Source organism: Abramis brama, assembly GCF_963993115.1.
Source record: "Abramis brama genome assembly, chromosome: 9".
NCBI classification, from domain to species: Eukaryota; Metazoa; Chordata; class Actinopteri; order Cypriniformes; family Leuciscidae; genus Abramis; species Abramis brama.
In genome coordinates this window covers 27,708,835-27,727,987 of record NC_139971.1, presented here as the reverse complement: position 1 = coordinate 27,727,987, position 19,153 = coordinate 27,708,835, and the positions used below count along the sequence as shown (strand labels likewise).

The 19,153-nt window shown below is 36.5% G+C and overlaps 1 protein-coding gene across 3 annotated transcripts in view; it reads left to right on the top strand.

The window, feature by feature from the left end:
- The window catches only part of shank3a (SH3 and multiple ankyrin repeat domains 3a), a 301,560-nt gene that overhangs the window by 166,955 nt on the left and 115,452 nt on the right, over nt 1-19,153 (top strand). For all 3 annotated transcript variants that reach the window (XM_084123575.1, XM_084123574.1, XM_084123573.1), the window contains exons 5-9: nt 1,132-1,240; nt 3,027-3,178; nt 5,386-5,553; nt 12,096-12,212; nt 18,338-18,415. In XM_084123575.1, the coding sequence (XP_083979701.1) occupies nt 1,132-1,240; nt 3,027-3,178; nt 5,386-5,553; nt 12,096-12,212; nt 18,338-18,415 (624 nt within the window). The remainder of the gene's footprint in view (nt 1-1,131; nt 1,241-3,026; nt 3,179-5,385; nt 5,554-12,095; nt 12,213-18,337; nt 18,416-19,153) is intronic.

The window sequence follows — 19,153 nt, the reverse complement described above, 5'->3', positions numbered from 1 at the left end:
ACTACATCAAAGTCTAATAAATGTTATGATAGTTTTTAAACAATACATTGCTCTAAATATTCTATATTTTTGTTTGTTTTTTTAACTACTAATTTGACTACGTTATTGGACTTTTATAATTAATAGGCACCTTTTAAGAGGTCAGTAAAAACTGACTAATCAGTTCAAGTTAATTTATATTCATTTGTGACCAAAGTTGTTTACTCTGTAATTAGTCCGTCTATTTCCACTAGTTTGACCCTTTCAGACCGGCTCTGTGGAACAGATGTGAACAGGTATTATTTTATTGAATAGGCAGGTATTATTATTGTATTGTGTGTATTTTTGTTTGTATTTTTCTGTTTGCACACATTTATGTCGTGTATGGTCCTCTGTGGAACTCAAAAGGCGACATTTTGAAAAATGTCCAAATAATTATTTTGTGTTCCACAGAGGAAAGTCATACAGGCTTTCATTTTTAGGTGAGGTATCCATTTTTGTCCATACAAAAATGTTTGTAATTTGAGAGGTAAAGTTATTTAAATGATCCATTAAACAGTCTTGTTGTCTTTTGCCTAAGACTTTTGCCTTAAAAAATATATTTTTATTATATGTTTGTTTTAATTATTAGTTTGATTAACTCGTAGCTAGAAAATCTCTCTAATGTTTCTTTTTAGCCAATCCCTTCCTTTAAGCATTATATACACAATATTTACACTCATGTTGTTTTCATTCTTACATAATAATGGTTTGTGTGACAAGTCATGAAAAATACAATGAAATTTATAGGGAGATTTTTGGGTAAAAGAAACCAGCAATTTGATTTTCTCTTTGATTTTTCTCTTTTGATGACTCTGTCTTGTGGAAATGTTACAAAGTGCATTTAGAAATTTTATGTTATATGATATTAAACAATGGATTCAGAGTCAGAATGTTGCATCAACAGATTTTATAATGTATTTATTAAGACTTTTGTCTGTATGTCTCCAAAAAGCTAAAATTAAGTATTTTCTGTGGAGGACTGTGGAGCTTTATTCCATCTCTGTTTCTTCCGCATGGGGAAACTCGCCTGTTTTTGCTTTTATCCTCCTTTTGCATTATTCAACTTGCCTCACATATCTCTCTCCCTCTCTTTTTCTCTCATTCCCTCAGGCTAACTTGAAGAAGTTTATGGAATATGTTCAGCAAAGGAACGTTGAGAAGGTGTCAAAGTTTCTGGAGAAAGGGCTTGACCCAAACTTCCACGACCCAGAGACTGGAGGTAAGTGACACCACTTTGACTCAAAAGTCCAGTTTTATTAACATCATCCAATTACCCAGTTGTGTGTGTGCGTGTGCGTGTGTGTGTGCGTGTGTGTGTGCGCATGTGTGTGTGCGTGCGTGTGTGTGTGTGTGTGTGTGTGTGGTTTATGAGGACACAAATGTATGACGGGGTATTATAACATACAACACTTCCTGTGTCCTCTTAAACCAAATGGCTTAAAAAACATACAAAACCGTGTGTTGTTTTTTTAAAGGTGAAAATACCAAAAGTTTTCTATGATGGGTAGGTTTAGGGGTAGGGTTGGTGTCTGTGGAGAGTCTCAGTAAACTGTGTGTGTGTGTGTCTGAGCGTGCATGTTGACTTTGCTCAGTACTGTTAAATTGGTGCCATGACCCGATCCCTTAGTGTTTATCTCTTGGCTCTGGGTCAGCCAACAGCTGAATTTAAACTGGATAGTGGATATCCATTTCAACTGTATTTCAGTAATTCTTCAGTTAGATGATCTTTTTTGGTCCCCTTGAAATTTACTAGTAATGCTCTTAAAAAATCTGAAACATTTTGTTTCAATTAATTTAATATTTATGTGTACATTTTAGATTTTTTAAATTACTGTCCCCAATATGGCTTTCAGTACTTTCATGGCAGACATAAAAACACTTAGTTCTTTTTCATTAATATAAGCAGTAACAGGAAATAGTAATAATAAATTGATTAATTATTATTATTATATGTTTATACGTATATATAATTATACGTTTAGCGTTTTGCTCAAATTTAATTAATTTTAGGTTAATTTACTGCTAGCTAACTTGTATTAACATTATTAAAACTACTCAAAAAAAAAAAGTCATTGGCATCACACATCATATGAAAAATGCCATCCATTTTGCAAAATCTACTTGAAGGTTGATCAAGACCAAGATCAGATCTTATTCCAGACATGTGATAAATGTTTAAACATAAATAAAACATAATTTGAAAATTCATTGTTCAAGTGGTTAGAAGTGCCCCTAATTGAATAATTACTGTACATGTAGTCAGAAATAATTTTCAGTCAATAATTTTGCCAGATTTTAAGCATTAAATGTCACCTGGTGATCGTCATGGTCTCATTGAAAACCTAAACATTGAGAAGTTAAATATTCTAATTTCAGTTTTCAATTAGAGTAAAGGAAATGTAAGAAAGAAAGAAAGAAAGAAAGATTGTTCTACTTGAATGACTATGGCGCAATCAAGTTTGACCTCTCCCAATGCATGCTGGGAAGATAAGATCACCTTCTATGCAAATTCCCTCATACTTATTCAGATTTATTCATGCGTTTGTTTGGAACTGATTAGGACTGACCTCTGGCCACGTTGATGGACAGAAATGGAAGAGTTTGTGTTTGTATACACGCGTGTATTGTTACAGATAGAGCAGCCATGACCTCCAGGTTGTGCAGCATTTCAAAATCGGTGTAAAGCTGTCTGGAGACAGAAGCAGAACAATTTGACCACAGTTCATCTATCCTTGAACTTTGAAAGAAAGGAAAAGACCGGAAGAGAAAGATGGTCGGCCCAAACCTGTCATTTTCTTTTGTGAAACAAAAAAAAAAAATATATATATATATATATATATATATATATATCTTGAAAGTCAAAGAGCAGCATGAACATTCTTTGAAATGTCTCCTTTAGTATTTCATACGAGGCAAGTTACAACTGAAGCATTTTTTTTTAACCACTCATTTAAAATGGAGCACACATGCACCGAAAAAGTCAGCAGTTGCTTCTGTGTTGGCAGAATGTCCGTTGACGATGGCGTCGCAGCTGGAAGGCTGTGCAGAGCTCATAAAGGTTCTGAAGAATGGAGGAGCTCACCTGGATTTCAGGACCAGAGACGGCATAACTGCCCTTCACAAAGCAGTCCGCACCAAGAACCACACGGCACTTATTGTGAGTAACACACACACATACACACACAGACACACTCGTCCTGCCGACGGTGGGAGGGAACACAGGGTTCTCATACATACTTGAAAGAGAGATCAGAGGTGTGTCTGTCCAGACATGAGTCATAGAGTGGCACAAAGATGAAAAGCGTTCATTGACACCAGGCTGTATAAAAGCTTGCTGTGTTTTATAATGATCAGAGCAGATCTTTTGCTGGAGTACACAACTGATGTGTCATCTGAAGTTCAACTGAAAGAGCCATATCAATTTTGTTTTTATACGTCAATGAGATATTGATCACAACACTAAGGATAGAGAGGCAACCAGGGATAGTTGTCACAACAGGAAGTTATTGGAAGCTCAGACCTTACACAAACACAAACCTTTCACAAACTGTAAGGTTTCAATCACATCAGCAGTTTTTATATGTTGTATTCATAAAACTAATTCATAACCCCATTTTTATTGTCACATTTTATAATTTCAGACAGTAATAATTACAATATTTGTTGGCCTAAACAATGGTTTATTTAGCTTATTACATTCTTAATTTTTGCTGTTTCTGGAATCGTTTAGTTCTTTTACAGTTCAATTTAATAAATATTATATATATATTAGTTTTTGTTGTTGTTGACAACAAATACATTATGTCTACAAATACAGAAATGGACTTAAATGCACTTACCCTGAGATAAATTCACTGAAGTAAAACTTGTGACAACTAGCCCCGTTATCACCCCCCGTTTAAATCAGTTTGTCAACCATCATTCTTTTCCTCCAGATTTATGTCAGACATGTAGATGCTGTTAAGCTTTACGCTAAACCTCACCCTTTTCCACATTGTTGTTCATTAATTTTGAATGTAATCTTAATTCCGTTAATGAAAACTATGATGAAAAATGTTCGTTGACTACCTTTTTTTACATTACTAAGACAAGATGATGACGGGACGACATCAACGTCATTAAACAATAACTGACTATATCAACATGCAATATCATTGACGAAACAAGACGAGACCAATATGTACTTTAAAAAATAAAAACTTTACCAAAATCAATCTTTATTTTTGTCGAGAAAAAAAAAGAGGAGACAAAATATTACAGACTTTTTTTTTAATAAGCCTCCACGAGCCTTCATGTTTATGGTCGCCAGATGTCAAAAGTTTAAATTGCCCAATCAGAGTTGCCCGGTGTTTTACTTAATCTTCGCAATCTGGCAACCATGCGCACCCGCTTTCTCTACGCTGCGGAAAAAGTGCTGACAAACATGTAAGCTGGATTTTAACAAGCTGCATTGCGATATTCTGCTCAATTGAAAAGGCAATAGAGCCAGTCTGTGCTACTAAATCTGTGAGCGAACCTTCTGATCTAGTGAACTGTAATAAATAGAAATCCAATAGACACAATTTGGAATTACTATAGAAATTTCACTACTTTTGAGAGAGAGTGTTAATTTATATGATAAATATAAAAAATCAGGAAACTAGATGAGGTCAAATTAACCTTGATTTGTGCTCACGTGAAAGTGCAGGAATTCTGATGAAATGTAAAAACTATTTGCAACTATCTGAATGAGTCTTGGATGACTTGTCACAGCTAATAAATGGGCTTGGCTTTTAAGTCATCGGTTATGAGGGGCTGTGGTGCAATCCTGTCTCAGCCTCAGATAGCCCGCAGTCCGTTCACTGAACGCCTAATGCATGCTGCATCACAGACCTGGTTGGAGCTAGCAGTAAATCTGCAAGGATAAGCGGCAAAGTGCACCGGACTTTGCTGATATTCGAAAGTCTTACTCGACTGGCAAGGTTATTGGTTGAAACCCGACAAGGGGGGATCCATGAACTTTTGCATTCATGCCCTTGAGCAAGGCACTTAAAGATATGCTGTATGTGAATTTTATTTATTTATTTTTTATGGAATAGAATGCAGAAAATGGCCCTAATACTTGACAGATATCACTGGAATTGTCTCAGAGACAGCCTGAGGTGCTGTAAAAAGTAAAAAAGAATTTGACTGTGGAGGGATGCTGCCAGACAGGGACAAAACTTTGAAGCAGTGTCTGTCTGTCAATTTTGTGTGATCACGTTTGCCAACATCGGGTTTGCTGACTTGTCTTTTAAGGGCAGGATCTTGGAGAAATGAGGCAGGGAAATGAATTGGCTATAGTCAGTCATAAATAAGAGAAATGAGCATAATTTGTGTGTGCAGACGCTGCTGGACTTGGGAGCCTCTCCGGATTACAAGGACAGTCGTGGCCTGACTCCTCTGTATCACAGCTCTATGGTGGGGGGCGACCCGTACTGCTGCGAGCTCCTGCTGCATGATCACGCTCAGGTGGGCTGCATGGACGAGAACGGCTGGCAGGAGATTCACCAGGTAACACGCTTCTTGTACCGTTTATAATTCAAAACCCCTTTTAAAGTTAATGTCTAAGCTGCAAAAATGTGTCATTCAGAAATCGTCATGGGATTGACATCACAACCACATTCACCATCCACATTTACATATACACTAGTGTTCAAATGTTTGGGGACAGTAAGTTTTATTTGTCTTTTTGGAATTTTTTTTAACTTTCATTCAACAAGGATGCATTAAATTGATTGAAAGACAGTAAAGATTATTTTAATCTACTGTGGCAAAATATTTCTATTTCAAATAAATGCTGCTCTTTTGAACTTTCTGTTCATCCTAAAAAAAATGTATCATGATTTACACAAAAATATTAAGCATAAATATTAAACTGTTTTCAACTTTCCAAATCAGTGTAACACTAGGGAGCTAGGAAGGCAGACTGAAAATTAGGATATTACAATAGAAATTGTAATAATATTTCACAATATTATCCTATTTACTGCATTTTTTATCAAATAAATGCAGTTTTGGTGAGCATAAGAGACTTCTTTAAGAAAAAAATCTTACTGAGCCCAATCTTTTGAACGATCGTGTAAATGCCTGCAAACAGCTGCTTGTTTGTGTTGATGAATAAGAGAGGCTACGTTCACACACTGTACATTTTTAGACTGACAGCCACATTTTACAGGTGTCTCAAAATGTTCTGTCCAAACAGAAACTTAGAGTAGCGTCTCGAATACTGTCTGTATGACCATGCAATGGGAGTCAAGCCCGTATTGTTTTACCATCAACCATAGTGACAGTGACAAAAGTAATATCAAAGATGGCTACGTCCATAAAGCTAAAAAATCCAATCTAGCCGCAAGTTCATCCGTCAAATAAATTAACCGACAACAGTGTTTATATCTGGGTCGAGAGCGGACAGTAACTGGATCTAAAACTCTCATATCTCCGTCACGGTAAGTGACCGAAACCACACATGAATACATATAGTAGACACTCATTTGTGCAGCGCATGATGTGATGGACAGTGATTTCACTCCCGTAAAAAAAACTGTGTGTGAACGTAACTGTATTAAGAACTCTAATACACGACTGACAACTGTATTCTGCTGCTGTGTGAATGTGGCCAGAGTGAACTATTTACATACAGAAGTCTTAAAAACATTCTGGGTCTTCTCAGGGTCAGAGAAAAGATGGAACATGAAAAACTAAAAGACGGCTGTTTTTGGTACAAATAATGTTGACGGACATTTCAAATGGACTTTGAGCAAAAAATACTACAATAAATACAGCACACACACAGGTCACAATTGACTTACAATCAGCTGACCCTGTGAATTACTGCAGGGTTATACAGTAGGAGATTGTGTTCCAGAGGCTTTTTCTCCATCTCTATCCATGTTCTGGAGGCTGGCCAGGCGCACACACTCACTTCTAAACTATTTCTCTCAGTTAGCTGCCCCTGGTGCATGACATTTGCATTCATGACATCTGACCTTTTTTCGAAGCTTGAAAAGGGTGAGAGAGCGAATATCAGCGAGGGCCGTACATCCATACTTGTTTTAACCTCCACACAGGATCTAAAATACTTGCCAAGTGCCAAACGTGAATTAAAATTGGCTTTGGCAAGTAAATAAGACCGATTTGCTCACCAGTTATACTAACTTCATGCATATATATATGTATATATATATATATACATACACACACACACACACACACACACACACACACACACACACATATATATATATATATATATATATATATACATACGTATATACATACATATACAGTATACATATATATACAGTATATTGTTTTTAGTGTTGATAATAATAATAGTTATTATAATAGTAATAATAGTAATATCTACAGTAACGGCATGTATATTATTATTGATTATATTAGTATAAATAAAGTTATACAGCCCTAATATATAAATTATTATTAGTAGTAGTATTATTATATCAACATTAGTAGGCCCCTATTAATGAATACTGTACTAATAAATAAATATATAATAATAATTGATTATATGATTATCGTTGTGGTTATATTAACATTAATACCAATATTTATATTTATTTTAATTAAGTTAGGACAAAAAAGCAATACAGTCCTAATAAATTTATAATTAACTGTTATTATTGTTATTATTATTATTATTATTATTATTATAGTTGATTAGACTTTAAAATAATCCTTAAATTAGTCAATTAACAAATGATCACTAGTTGCAGCCCTGTTTGACATTTAAAATTGAACTGCCAGTTCAATGAGTGTCCGCTTTCTGCCATGTCCCATGTCTTCCATTTCTCTGGCTTTTCTTTTCCTTTTCTAAACGATTTTACAACAAACATGTTGTTTTGCTGCTTTGCAAGCAATGATATTTCTTTCAGGATATGCAAATCTAAAATTTCTTTTTGCCCTGTTTAGAGAGGAAAGATGAGAGCTTGCGGTCTCTTTTCTGTTTATGAAAAACAATCATTTTGCAGCCGCAGCTGAGAGCATCATGTCTGGAATCGGATGGATGGAGGCATAGATGCCCTGAGGGTGGACAGAGCTGCTGGGTCAGATAGGAGTGAGTGTGTGTGTAGGTGTATATATATATAAATACACACACAGCTGTACCGTTGCTGCCGCTGTGAGTTTACAGTGTTTAACCCGAGGCTCATTCCCCAAATTAGATCAGGCCAAAAAATGTGACGGACATGCTGTTAAAATATGTTAGCTACACCTCACAAACACACACTGCCCTCAGGAGACTTGCCCTAAGTGTGCAGAAAGAGAGCAATAGTTAACAGGCCTGATTTGTGGGTGTGGGGAGGTGGGCACTTTTCTTATCGTAATATTTATTTTTCCACCACTCTCCCTTCTTTCTAATGTTCTCATCCATCTGTCTGACCTACAATTGTCATTTTCAAAGAGAACCTATGGCAACCCATGCAAATGCCAAGTGTGTGTGTCTCGATGAAGCTGCTCTTCACACACCACTATAGTTTATATTTTAGTCATCCTTGCAAATCTATCAGTGTGTGTGTGTGTCTCTTTAAATGAATGTGTATATTGTACATCACTGAATGAATGGCTAAATGTGAATCCAAACACATTCATTCCTGTCTCTTTCTGTCTGCCACTGTGCGTTGTCAATTATACTGTAGCTAACCGTCTATACAAACATACTGTGGAGCTAAAGCTAACATTAGCTCTGTTCAGAAACCTAGTAGGCTACACCATAGACATATAAAATACATTGAGGCCTCATTGGCCGCTTTAGACCGTTGCTGCGATACGTCAAGGAGTCTGCCATATTGATCCGGGCAGTAAACGGGGAGCTGCAGCTTTTCTGGACAAAAAGCACAATAAGATTTACACCTCTCAACCGATTTCAGCTGTTTATGATCTGCGATTAATCTCCAATTACTCAGAATCTCGCTAGTTAGAAAATTATTCATTGTCATAAGGAATTGTGAAAACTCACGCTTGTCTAGCATTAATTGGTTAATTGTGGAAATGTTACTAATGCAATATAATTTAATGGGCATGAAATGTGCACATCGTTTTTAATTGTGGAAATGGCTTTTTCTGTCTTCAATGCCGTCATTTTAGCGTTTTCTCTTGTGCCTTTTAGCTTTTTCTCTTGAATCACATCATAGGATGTCACAGGACAGTTTCAAATAAATGTGAAGATAAACCGTATTTATCTTAAGCATTTGTCTTTACCTTTTCATTTTTATAATTTATTTCTATATGTGTTGCCTCTTAACCATATACTTGCACACAAATGTTTGTTTTATTATTCATACCACAACAATAAATGTCTTTATATAAATTTTATATCATAGTAAAAAAGATAAATATAAATATAATATAATATAAATATAATAATGTAATATAAAATTGTCTCTTCATTTCAAATGTACAGCATTATATTTAATTGTGTCTGGCAACTTGAAAATGTGTTTTATTGAGGTCTAAAAAAGTGAAACATTTAATTATCTATAATAATTTCACACATTTACTGTCAGTACACTATAGTTATACAAATGAACTAAATGCATTTATTTCCATTCAGATGATTCTGGCAGGGTAAGTCGCTTGGGAGAAGAGAGTGGGCAAATTCGAGAAAAAAGGGGAATTCCAAATTTAACTCTCAATGGCTCGAAGATGACCATCTTCGGAGAGGGTTGGCGACAACTAATGACATCAATTTAGCCAAGTGCAATTTACTCCGGGAATGAAGGCAAATTACAAATTATTTAGATTTTAGAATTCATTTTTAGAATACTTTTCCATCAACCGGTTACAATTACAACACTGCGCGCTTGCTACGACAAAGAGGCATGAGCACTCGGATAAAAACAACTGCTACATGGATGAGAAGCATGGTGGAACAAGTGAAGGAGATGCGCTGAATGAAAATGCACATTCACTCTCTGATAGTAGTTGGCTCTTTTGGAACAGCAGAAATGCAGTTATTCCTGTAACCCTCATAAACAAAGCAGGCTGTGCTACTTTCTGTTTCTAAACAGCCAGTCAGTCATTTTACATGTCATTTGATCAGTCACATTACATCCAGTTATGTATGTTAGATTTGAACTTTTACTAAGCACTATTACATGTTACATTATGTCATTATGTATATTTTTAGTATGGAGTATGGTTTTAGTTGAGTACTGTTTACATATTACATATAGCCTAATACAAATACATGATACAATGTATTTTGAGAATGGGTTTGTTCTTTATGCGAGTACGGTATTCATTTTCATTTCTTCAGGACTTAAAAATGTCTTAAAGGGGTGGTTGATTATGATTTCACTTTTTTAACTTTAGTTGGTGTGTAATGTTGCTGAAACATCTGCAAAGTTACAATGCTCAAAGTTCAAAGCAAAAGGAGATATTTGCTTTTAAATAAATCGCTTTTTAAGGACTAAAACAAACGGCTAGTATGGACTACACGACATTCCTCCAGGGTTAGTGACATCACCAACCCTAAAATGTACATAAACCCCGCCCCCAGGAACGCGATTTATAGATGATCAAGACAGAATATGCTAATCAATGACTAGAAGATAACTACACATAAGCTACATAAATTCATCAACTAACCATTCAGAAACGTCCTGTTGCATTCTACATGTTGTCACTTCTTCTTGAGTCTCTCCATCATTGTCTGAATCTGGTTTGAACATAAAAGGCTAAAAGTTTTTGAAATTTGTGAGGTAAAAGGACACAAGCTGTTGAAGCTCTGCCCTCTGTGCCGGGAGCAGCAGCTCATTTGCATTTAAAGGAACAGACACAAAATGGAGCGTTTTTGCTCACCCTCAAAAATTGACAATTTTAACATGTTATATACAAATATCTGTGGGGTATTTTGAGCTAAAACTTCACATACACACTCTGGTGACATCAAAGACTTATTTTACATCTTGTGATAAGGGCATTATACCACCCCTTTAAACGTAAATCTAAATTTTTTTATTTTTTATTTTTTTTTAATGTGCAGCAACCTTGATTTCTTGCTTAGCAGCGATGGATTAGCCATATGGGCATCTGGACACAATGTCCAGAAGGTTACCATAAGCCCCTTTCACACAGATATTCCGGAAAATACACGGATTTGAGCCGGGTTCGTTTGATTTTGGTTCATTCACACTGCCAGTGATTTTCCGGAATCAGAGAGTGCGTTCACACACAACCCGCAAAAATCCCGTAAAGACAAGTGACATCGATGTGACTTGTAATGTCTCAGCAGCGTCTTAAGTTTGCTTATGAGTTTGCTTGTGCATTTTTTTTCTCTGATTCGATCATAAACTTGCGCATTATTACGTACCGTTTCACAGTTGGTGAACGATCCCGCGTTTCAGCATCATCACTACGACACGGCATTATTACGGCTTTTGTTCACACAGCGCGTGTTCCGGGACTGAACACGGCAATGTTACTAGGTCCCCAACCCGGCATCGATCCCGGGTCGTGTTTGCGTTCACACAGAAGGCGTTCTGGCAATTTGCCTGCAATTTCCCGGGTTCAAAGCGCTGTGTGAAAGGGGCTATACAGTGCCGTATAAATGTTTTCAAACCGCAGGAGACGGCCTAGCTACAGTTGCGTGGCCAAAGATGAGCAAACACAGCAGTGAATGTTAATTGGCCCCTGTGCTGATACTCGCTGGATCTCACAGCTGGGGGCCCCATGGAGTCTCTTGCATGTCCAGTCACTAATCCTGCCCTGCTCTATCTCTCTTTTCCGCTCTTTCTCAGGCAGACAGCTTTTAAGCAGTTTTTCTACGTCCCACACTCCATTAGTATGCAGAGAGGACACGTTTTGAATTATGGTGGAAAGAAAAGTGACATTGATAACACCAAACAATGGCAAACAGTTCTGCTCTTTCTCATTTCATAAACCGAGAACATCAGGATGTGAGAGTGTGTGTGTGCGTGAAAGAGAGAGGCAGCAGCTATTCGTTTTACATGATTTTAGTTCTGTGCAGGCTGCAAAATGGCACAAAACGGAAACAAGCACTCGATACAAAGTTTTTTATGTGTATGTTTTGCCAGGCTTGCCGTCACGGACATGTGCAGCATCTTGAACACCTGCTGTTCTATGGAGCAGACATGAGCGCTCAGAACGCTTCTGGAAACACTGCCCTGCACGTGTGTGCTCTCTATAACCAGGTAACTCATTCAATCATACTGTATGCATTCCCTTAGCAACCAGTCAACACACACACACACACACACACACATTCTTCAGGCTCAGATTCCTGTACCCACAAGGACACACTAAATCATTCTGCCTGAAATATCTGTACCCTTTTCAACCAGGTAAAATATGAGCATGCAGACGTTTGTACGCATATGTGGCTTTAGCAGTTTTTATTATGTATAATATGTTGTCAGTATCAGTTAATGAGGATAAAACAGCAAGGTCACAGATTGTTCATGCAGTCACAGAGAAATGCAAAGAGTGATCTAATCCTCAGGTGTGCATGTGTGCGTGCGTGTGTGTGTGTGTGTGTGGTGAGCTCATGCATTTTAATTCAGCTCTTATTAAGTATTAATGGACACTCCCACAACACACACACACCCACACAAACACAAAGAGAGTCCTTTAGGAACGCCTGAAAACACATGGAGTCACAGAACTCACATCTTTATCTTTCCACCTCTCTCTCTCTCTCTCTCTCTCTCTCTCTCTCTCTCTCTCTCTCTCTCTCTCTCTCTCTCTCTCTCTCTCTCTCTCTCTCTCTCTCTCTCTCTCTCTCTCTTGCTATTGAAACTGTTATTGCTATTGAATCTCACTGTTGTGTCTGTAAATTTGGTTTACAGTAGGCTACATCTCAAATGTCTGATGCTGAAATATAGAGACTAGCATACAGTATATATTAGTTATACTGATAGGCTGAACTTTTGCTATTTTGAGTGTTTTTTTCTCCCTAAATTGATGATTTGCAATGCTATAAATATAAAACTTGCTATATATACACTACTGTTCAAAAGTTTGGGGTTGGTATAATGTTTAATGTTTTTGAACATTGGTTATGCTCACCAAGGCTGCATTTATTTAATCAAAAATACAGTAAAAACAGTAATATTGTAAAATATGATTACAGTTGAAAATAACAGTTTTCCATATGAATATTTCTTAAAATGTTATTTATCCTTGTGATGGTAAAGCTGAATTTTTAGCATCATTACTCTTCACTGTCTTCGGTCTTCAGTGTCATGTGATCCTTCTGAAATCATTCTAATATGCTGATTTGCTGCTAGTAGTTACAGTGACAAATTTGATCTAAATTATATTTTGTGTGTGTGTGCATGTAAATGTTGGTGTGTGTGTTTCTATCCCGGTGGGGACTTCAACCTGAATTCACACAGGCTCATGGGGACTCCGTGGGGACCTAAATTGAGGTCCTCCTGAGGAAACAAGCTTATAAATCATACAGAATGAGTTTTTTTGAAAATGTAAAAAAAGTTTTCTGTGTTTAGGGTTGGGTGAGTGCAAGGGGACAGAATATACAGTTTGCACAGTATAAAAACCATTACGTCTATGGAGAGTCCCCACAAAGATAGAAAACCAGACGTGTGTGTGTGTGTGTGTGTGTGTGTGTGTGTGTGTGATTTACTAATTTTACAGCAGTGGTTTCTGTTTATCTTCATTCAGCTCATTATAATGAGATTAAACTACAGCTGACCTGCACTAATGTAACATCCAGTCTGGAAGAAGTCAGTTACAAACAGATCAATAATGTCAAAACAACACAAACATGAAGAAAAGAGGACACCACACAATGACCTCTATACTTCTGAAACAAAAGTAGTACAGTATTATATAAAGATCATAGTTAAACTGTTGATGTCTAATGATATTGTGTAACTTTTTCAGGATTGGTTCGATTTTTATCTCAAAGCACAAACACAAACTCACATGCACTGCACCAGGCATCTCACATCTCTCTGACAGCACAGATGTGTTAGAGCCGTGTGACAGATACACTTCAGCAGAAAACAGAGTTACTGAGACAGCAAGGAAAAGTGACATGAAATAAATATACTGTAGCACTTTGGGTGGTTGTGTATGTGCCGTACTTCAAGGATTAATTTGCTGGAAAATGTCCTCAGATGTTAGCTGTCGGTCATTCACCATTTGGGCATCTGGACAAAGTCTGCTAAAATGTTCTTTTATAGACGTTCTCTAAAGGACAAATTACTCTTGATGAGATTAAATAATGCAAAATAATGTCCAAAAGTTGTATCATATGGTCAACTAGTATTTTATAATATTTAATTATATTATATATAATATATTTTTTTCTTAATTTATTTAGTCAGTTGGAAGTCCCCTTTCATATTTCTAGGCAAATGTGTGGACACATTTCCTATACAATAAAGATGTCTTTAGAAGTTAGAAATGTCAAAAGCTAATGGTGAGACTCATAAAGAGACTAAATAATGGCTTAAAAATCCAAAAGCTGTGTTTTATGGTCAGGGCAAGTGCTTTTTTAAAATAATTTATTGTATGTTCTATAGTTATATATGGAATAAGCCTAATTTAAGAGCAAGAGAAGTCCTCAGAAGTAAGGCAAATCTGTCAAAAACTCCTTTTATGGATGTTCTCATAAGGAAAAATGGATTATAAAGAGACTAATTAATGTCCAAAAGTATTTTAGGGTCATGGCTAGTATATATTTACAATATAAACAGTAGAAATTAAAGTTGTATAATTATAATTGGCTTAATTTAAGAGCCAGAGAAGTCAATTAGACATTGTCATGCAGGTAGTTTGTGAAATAGTGTGTAGTTTCACAAATGTCCTCAGAAGGACTGCTGGTTATTTAGGGTTAATTTATGGTTAAAGGCAAGCTAGTATATAATATAAACAGTAGAACTTATAGTTGTAAAATTACAATGGAGCAAGACAAATGCATGTCGTTTTAAGTTTGTGTGAGTTTCTTGCCGTACTTTAAGGACAATTCTTAAAAAATGTCCTCGGGAGTTTGCTAAATCTGTCAGATAATAGGTAGACGAGTCTGTTTGTGCGTGTGTGGTCTGTAGGAGTGCTCAGCGGTGATCGCGAGTTTTAAGGACTCTCTGTGGATGTTTAGCTCAGGCTCAGAGGAGATGTTAAGTGGATCGATTCCCTGAAAGAGACTCTGAGAGAGGATGTATCAGCCTGAGAAGAGAGGCATTACTGGATAGATGAGGGAAAATCTACAAGGGCGATGAGAGAAGAGACAGAGAGAGTGTGAAATAGTGCCAAAACGATGAGGAGAGCAGGAGGAGGTGTAAGAGAAAGAGATGACCACCTGATGTGGAAAAGAAGGGTAAATTCATAGCTACAGATAATAAGATGGCTGTGTGTGGGAAGTCAGGTTTTGCTCTCTTTGTGGGGACCAAATGTCTTTGTGCAGAATATAAAAGCTGAAGAACTTAAAGAACCTGCATCATGGTCTCCTCATCAAATGTTGCATTAATCATGTAAAAAAAAAGTATGTTTAAAGTATGGTTATAATAGTGATTACTAAAGTGTTTAAACCTAAATTAAAAATGCATTTGTTTGAATGTCATATAAAATGTCCATCCTTTTGGATTTACATGGTTTAAGCAAACTAATAAACTTAATGTGATGCAGTTGTCAGTCATTCATAAATGTCTAAAAATAATAAATAAATAAAAATAACATAGTTTATCATTATTTAATTAATAATTAAAATTGATTCAGTTACAATTGTGAATATGTTTCATGCACCATCACTTAACTATTGTGTATATTGTGAATATTGCTTGAATATGAACAAGCAATATTCAGTTTATCATCATGCATAAATGGTATATGTGATAAATATATAAACCTTGTTATTGTGCATTTAAAACGCATTCAGTTATTTAGTACTTTTACAGATATCTTATGTTTCTTACTCATTTCATTTATGTATGACTGACACATATGCATCACATTAAGTTTATAAGTTTGTATATGTTAAAACTGTAATTCAAAAGGATTGGAAATTTTATATTTTAATATTTGATCAAATACAAAATAGGATGTTGTGAGTGGTTGCCAAGGTGTTGCTATGTGGCTGCTAAGGAGTTCTGAGTGGTTGTTAGAATTTTATGTGATTGCTAAAGTGTTCAATATTATCAGAACTGATTAAATTTTGTCTGAACAGACATTTTCACAAATTCACAAAAATGTTTTGTTTGCGCAACCATTAATTTGAATGGTTTATCATTTTAATGTACAGTATGCTGGTGTATTATTGTGGAAACTCATTTCAGATGTCCATTATAGACTCTTAGTTGTGTTCTTATGAAGTTTCACCACTAGAGGTCACATGTTGCTCTGTTGTCCAGCACACAGACATTCAGTCCGTTGGCATAAAAGGCCACATCCAGTAGTTCATTCATACTGCTGTTTCTCCAGACTGCTGCTGCTCTTATGGCTTTTGATTTATTGTCTTGCATTAGTGTAAATAGCGTATTATTTTTCAGTTCTGAAAGTTTGTGTCCTTTAAATGGATCAATAGTGCAGATGAGCGTATCAGAGATAGAGAGCAAAAGACAGAAAGAAAGAGGGAAAAACGTCTTTGTGATGTGGAAGCTCAATCATCGTTCTGTTAATTCACTCTGCAGTCGAAATTACATATTGATTTTTGCACAGAGCCATAGCATTAAACACATGCAGTGCTCCACTCTGTCTCCTGTATGACAGGCTGTGTTCCAAATAGCATAATATCATACTACTCACATACTGCTATGTTTGCAGTATGTACTGTGTATAATGCATGGAACCAGATTATGTATCCCACATTGCTAAATACTTAACTTGTCCTTCCATGCATTTTTTTTCTTCACTCATTTGATAAGACTGAAATACTGTACGTTGAGACGACTTGATTGAATGGTTGAATTGTTGTAGTTTGCTATTGCTGTGATCTCATGTGAGTGACAGATTGTCCCGCCCTCATGCCAGTAAACACGTCATCAGAGAAGAGATGTTGCTGCAGTGTCTCACCCTAAATTGAGGATAAGCAATACTATAAATATAAAACATGCTATATGTACACTACTGTTCAAAAGCTTTGAGTCGGTAAGATGTTTTAATGTTTTTAAACATTGGTTATGATCACAGTAATACAGTAAAAACAGTGATATTGTGAAATGTTATTACAATTAAAAAAAACCTGTTTTCTATTTAAACATGTTAAAATGTAATTTATTCCTGTGATGTCAAAGCGGAATTTTCAGCATCATTACTCCAGTCTTCAGTGTCACATGATCCTTCAGAAATCATTCTAATATGCTTATGTGGTGCTCAAGAAACAATTTTTTTTTTCATTATTATTATTATCAGTGTTGAAGACAGTTGTGCTTCTCAATATTTTTTGGGGGAAACCATGATAAATTGTTTCATGATTCTATTATGCATGGAAAGTTCAGCATTTATAGAATGCGCGATGAATATAATGCATCCTCACTGAATAAAAGTATTAGAAATCAAGCAAGCAGAAAAACCTTACTGTCCCCAAACGTTTGAATGGTAGTGTATATAATTGTTGGTTATTTAACCAATTATCTCTCTGTCTTTACCGGAAATGCTTTTAAGATGTGTGTGTTTGAGAGAGACGGACAAGAAGTGCACTACATGTGTAATTAAACGTCAGCGCACAGGTTCCACTGAAGGTGTGTTAGTGGGCCAAGAGACACTAATGTTTACTCACCACTGTTAGGAAACTAGGACACTAGTCCCAGCTGAGTCATGTCTGTGCGATACAGCTCCTAAATGTGTGTGTGTGGACTGTCAAAACTGTCTAGAGAGAGAGAGAGAGCGAGAGAGATGATAGCCAGATGCTATGCTGACCTTCTAAACACTCTGTCTCAGATGCCCATTGAGAAACACTGCCATTAGAGCAGCTCTGTGCTCCTCTCTCTCTCTCTCTCTCTCTCTCTCTCTCTCTCTCTCTCTCTGTCTCTCTCTCTCTCTCTTTCTCTCTCACTCTCTCTCTCTCTCTCTCTCTCTCTCTCTGTTTTTCACTCTGATACATATGAGCTGGTGAGCTAATTGGTCCCAGTGGAACATCCGTTTTGTCATTTCTGTTGCACGCGCACACAAACACACTCATTCCATTCCAAAACTTTCCAGGGCAAATTTTCATGGACACGCCATGTACGCATTTTACTATCGACAAATTATCACGTGATCTCTCTGTATCATGATTTTTATTTCATATTTACATTACACAATCCATAACTCTCTGATCTCTCTGTATCATGTGATCTCTCTGTTTGTCTCTCTCCAGGATAGCTGCACAAGAGTGCTGCTGTTCAGAGGGGTGAATAAGGAGATTAAGAACTACAACAGCCAAACTGCCTTCCAGGTGAGAGCGCAAGACCCCTGGGTTCCTGGAGGTCAAACACCGTGGAAGAGTCAATGGAGCTGGATCTTATTTAAACTGATGCTGTTGTTCACAGCCCATAGAGCCAAACTATATTTAACTTACGGCCAAGAGCAGTTCACACTGGGCTTCTGATGCCATGAAGACATTAGCTATCTACCTAGACAACATTTGTGGGCATCTGATGTCAAAGATGTTAACAGGCATCCAAATGATACAGTACCTTGATTTGGCCAAAATTTAAGTTAGCATTGAATGCTTTGCAACTACCTCAGGGAACATTTTGACTTAAGGTAGCGAACAGAGTCGAGAGAAATGTTGATTATAAATATAATTTTCATTTTAATCAATAGTTAAGTGATGGTGCATGAAAACATAAATTTGATCAAAGATGGTATGGCTGTCAAAAAATCTATGGAATCAAAGAATTTATAAGAAACCATAGTACTTTTTTGTTGTTTTATCATGGTATTACCATCATGCTAGTGTCCAAAATCTATAAATAGACTGCTGGTCAAAAGTTTGGGATTGGTAAAATCTTTAAATGATTTTGAAAGTAAATAGGGTACAGCGGGACTAAAGGCGCACCGGGGTAAAAGGCGCCTTTAATTTTATTTTCCTCTAAACCACTAGATGGCCAAAACATCCGTTTTTCAAGATGCACGTGGAAATTCGGCTGATCCTTGACGCGATCGCGGGCAGCAGCACAAAGTTGATTCT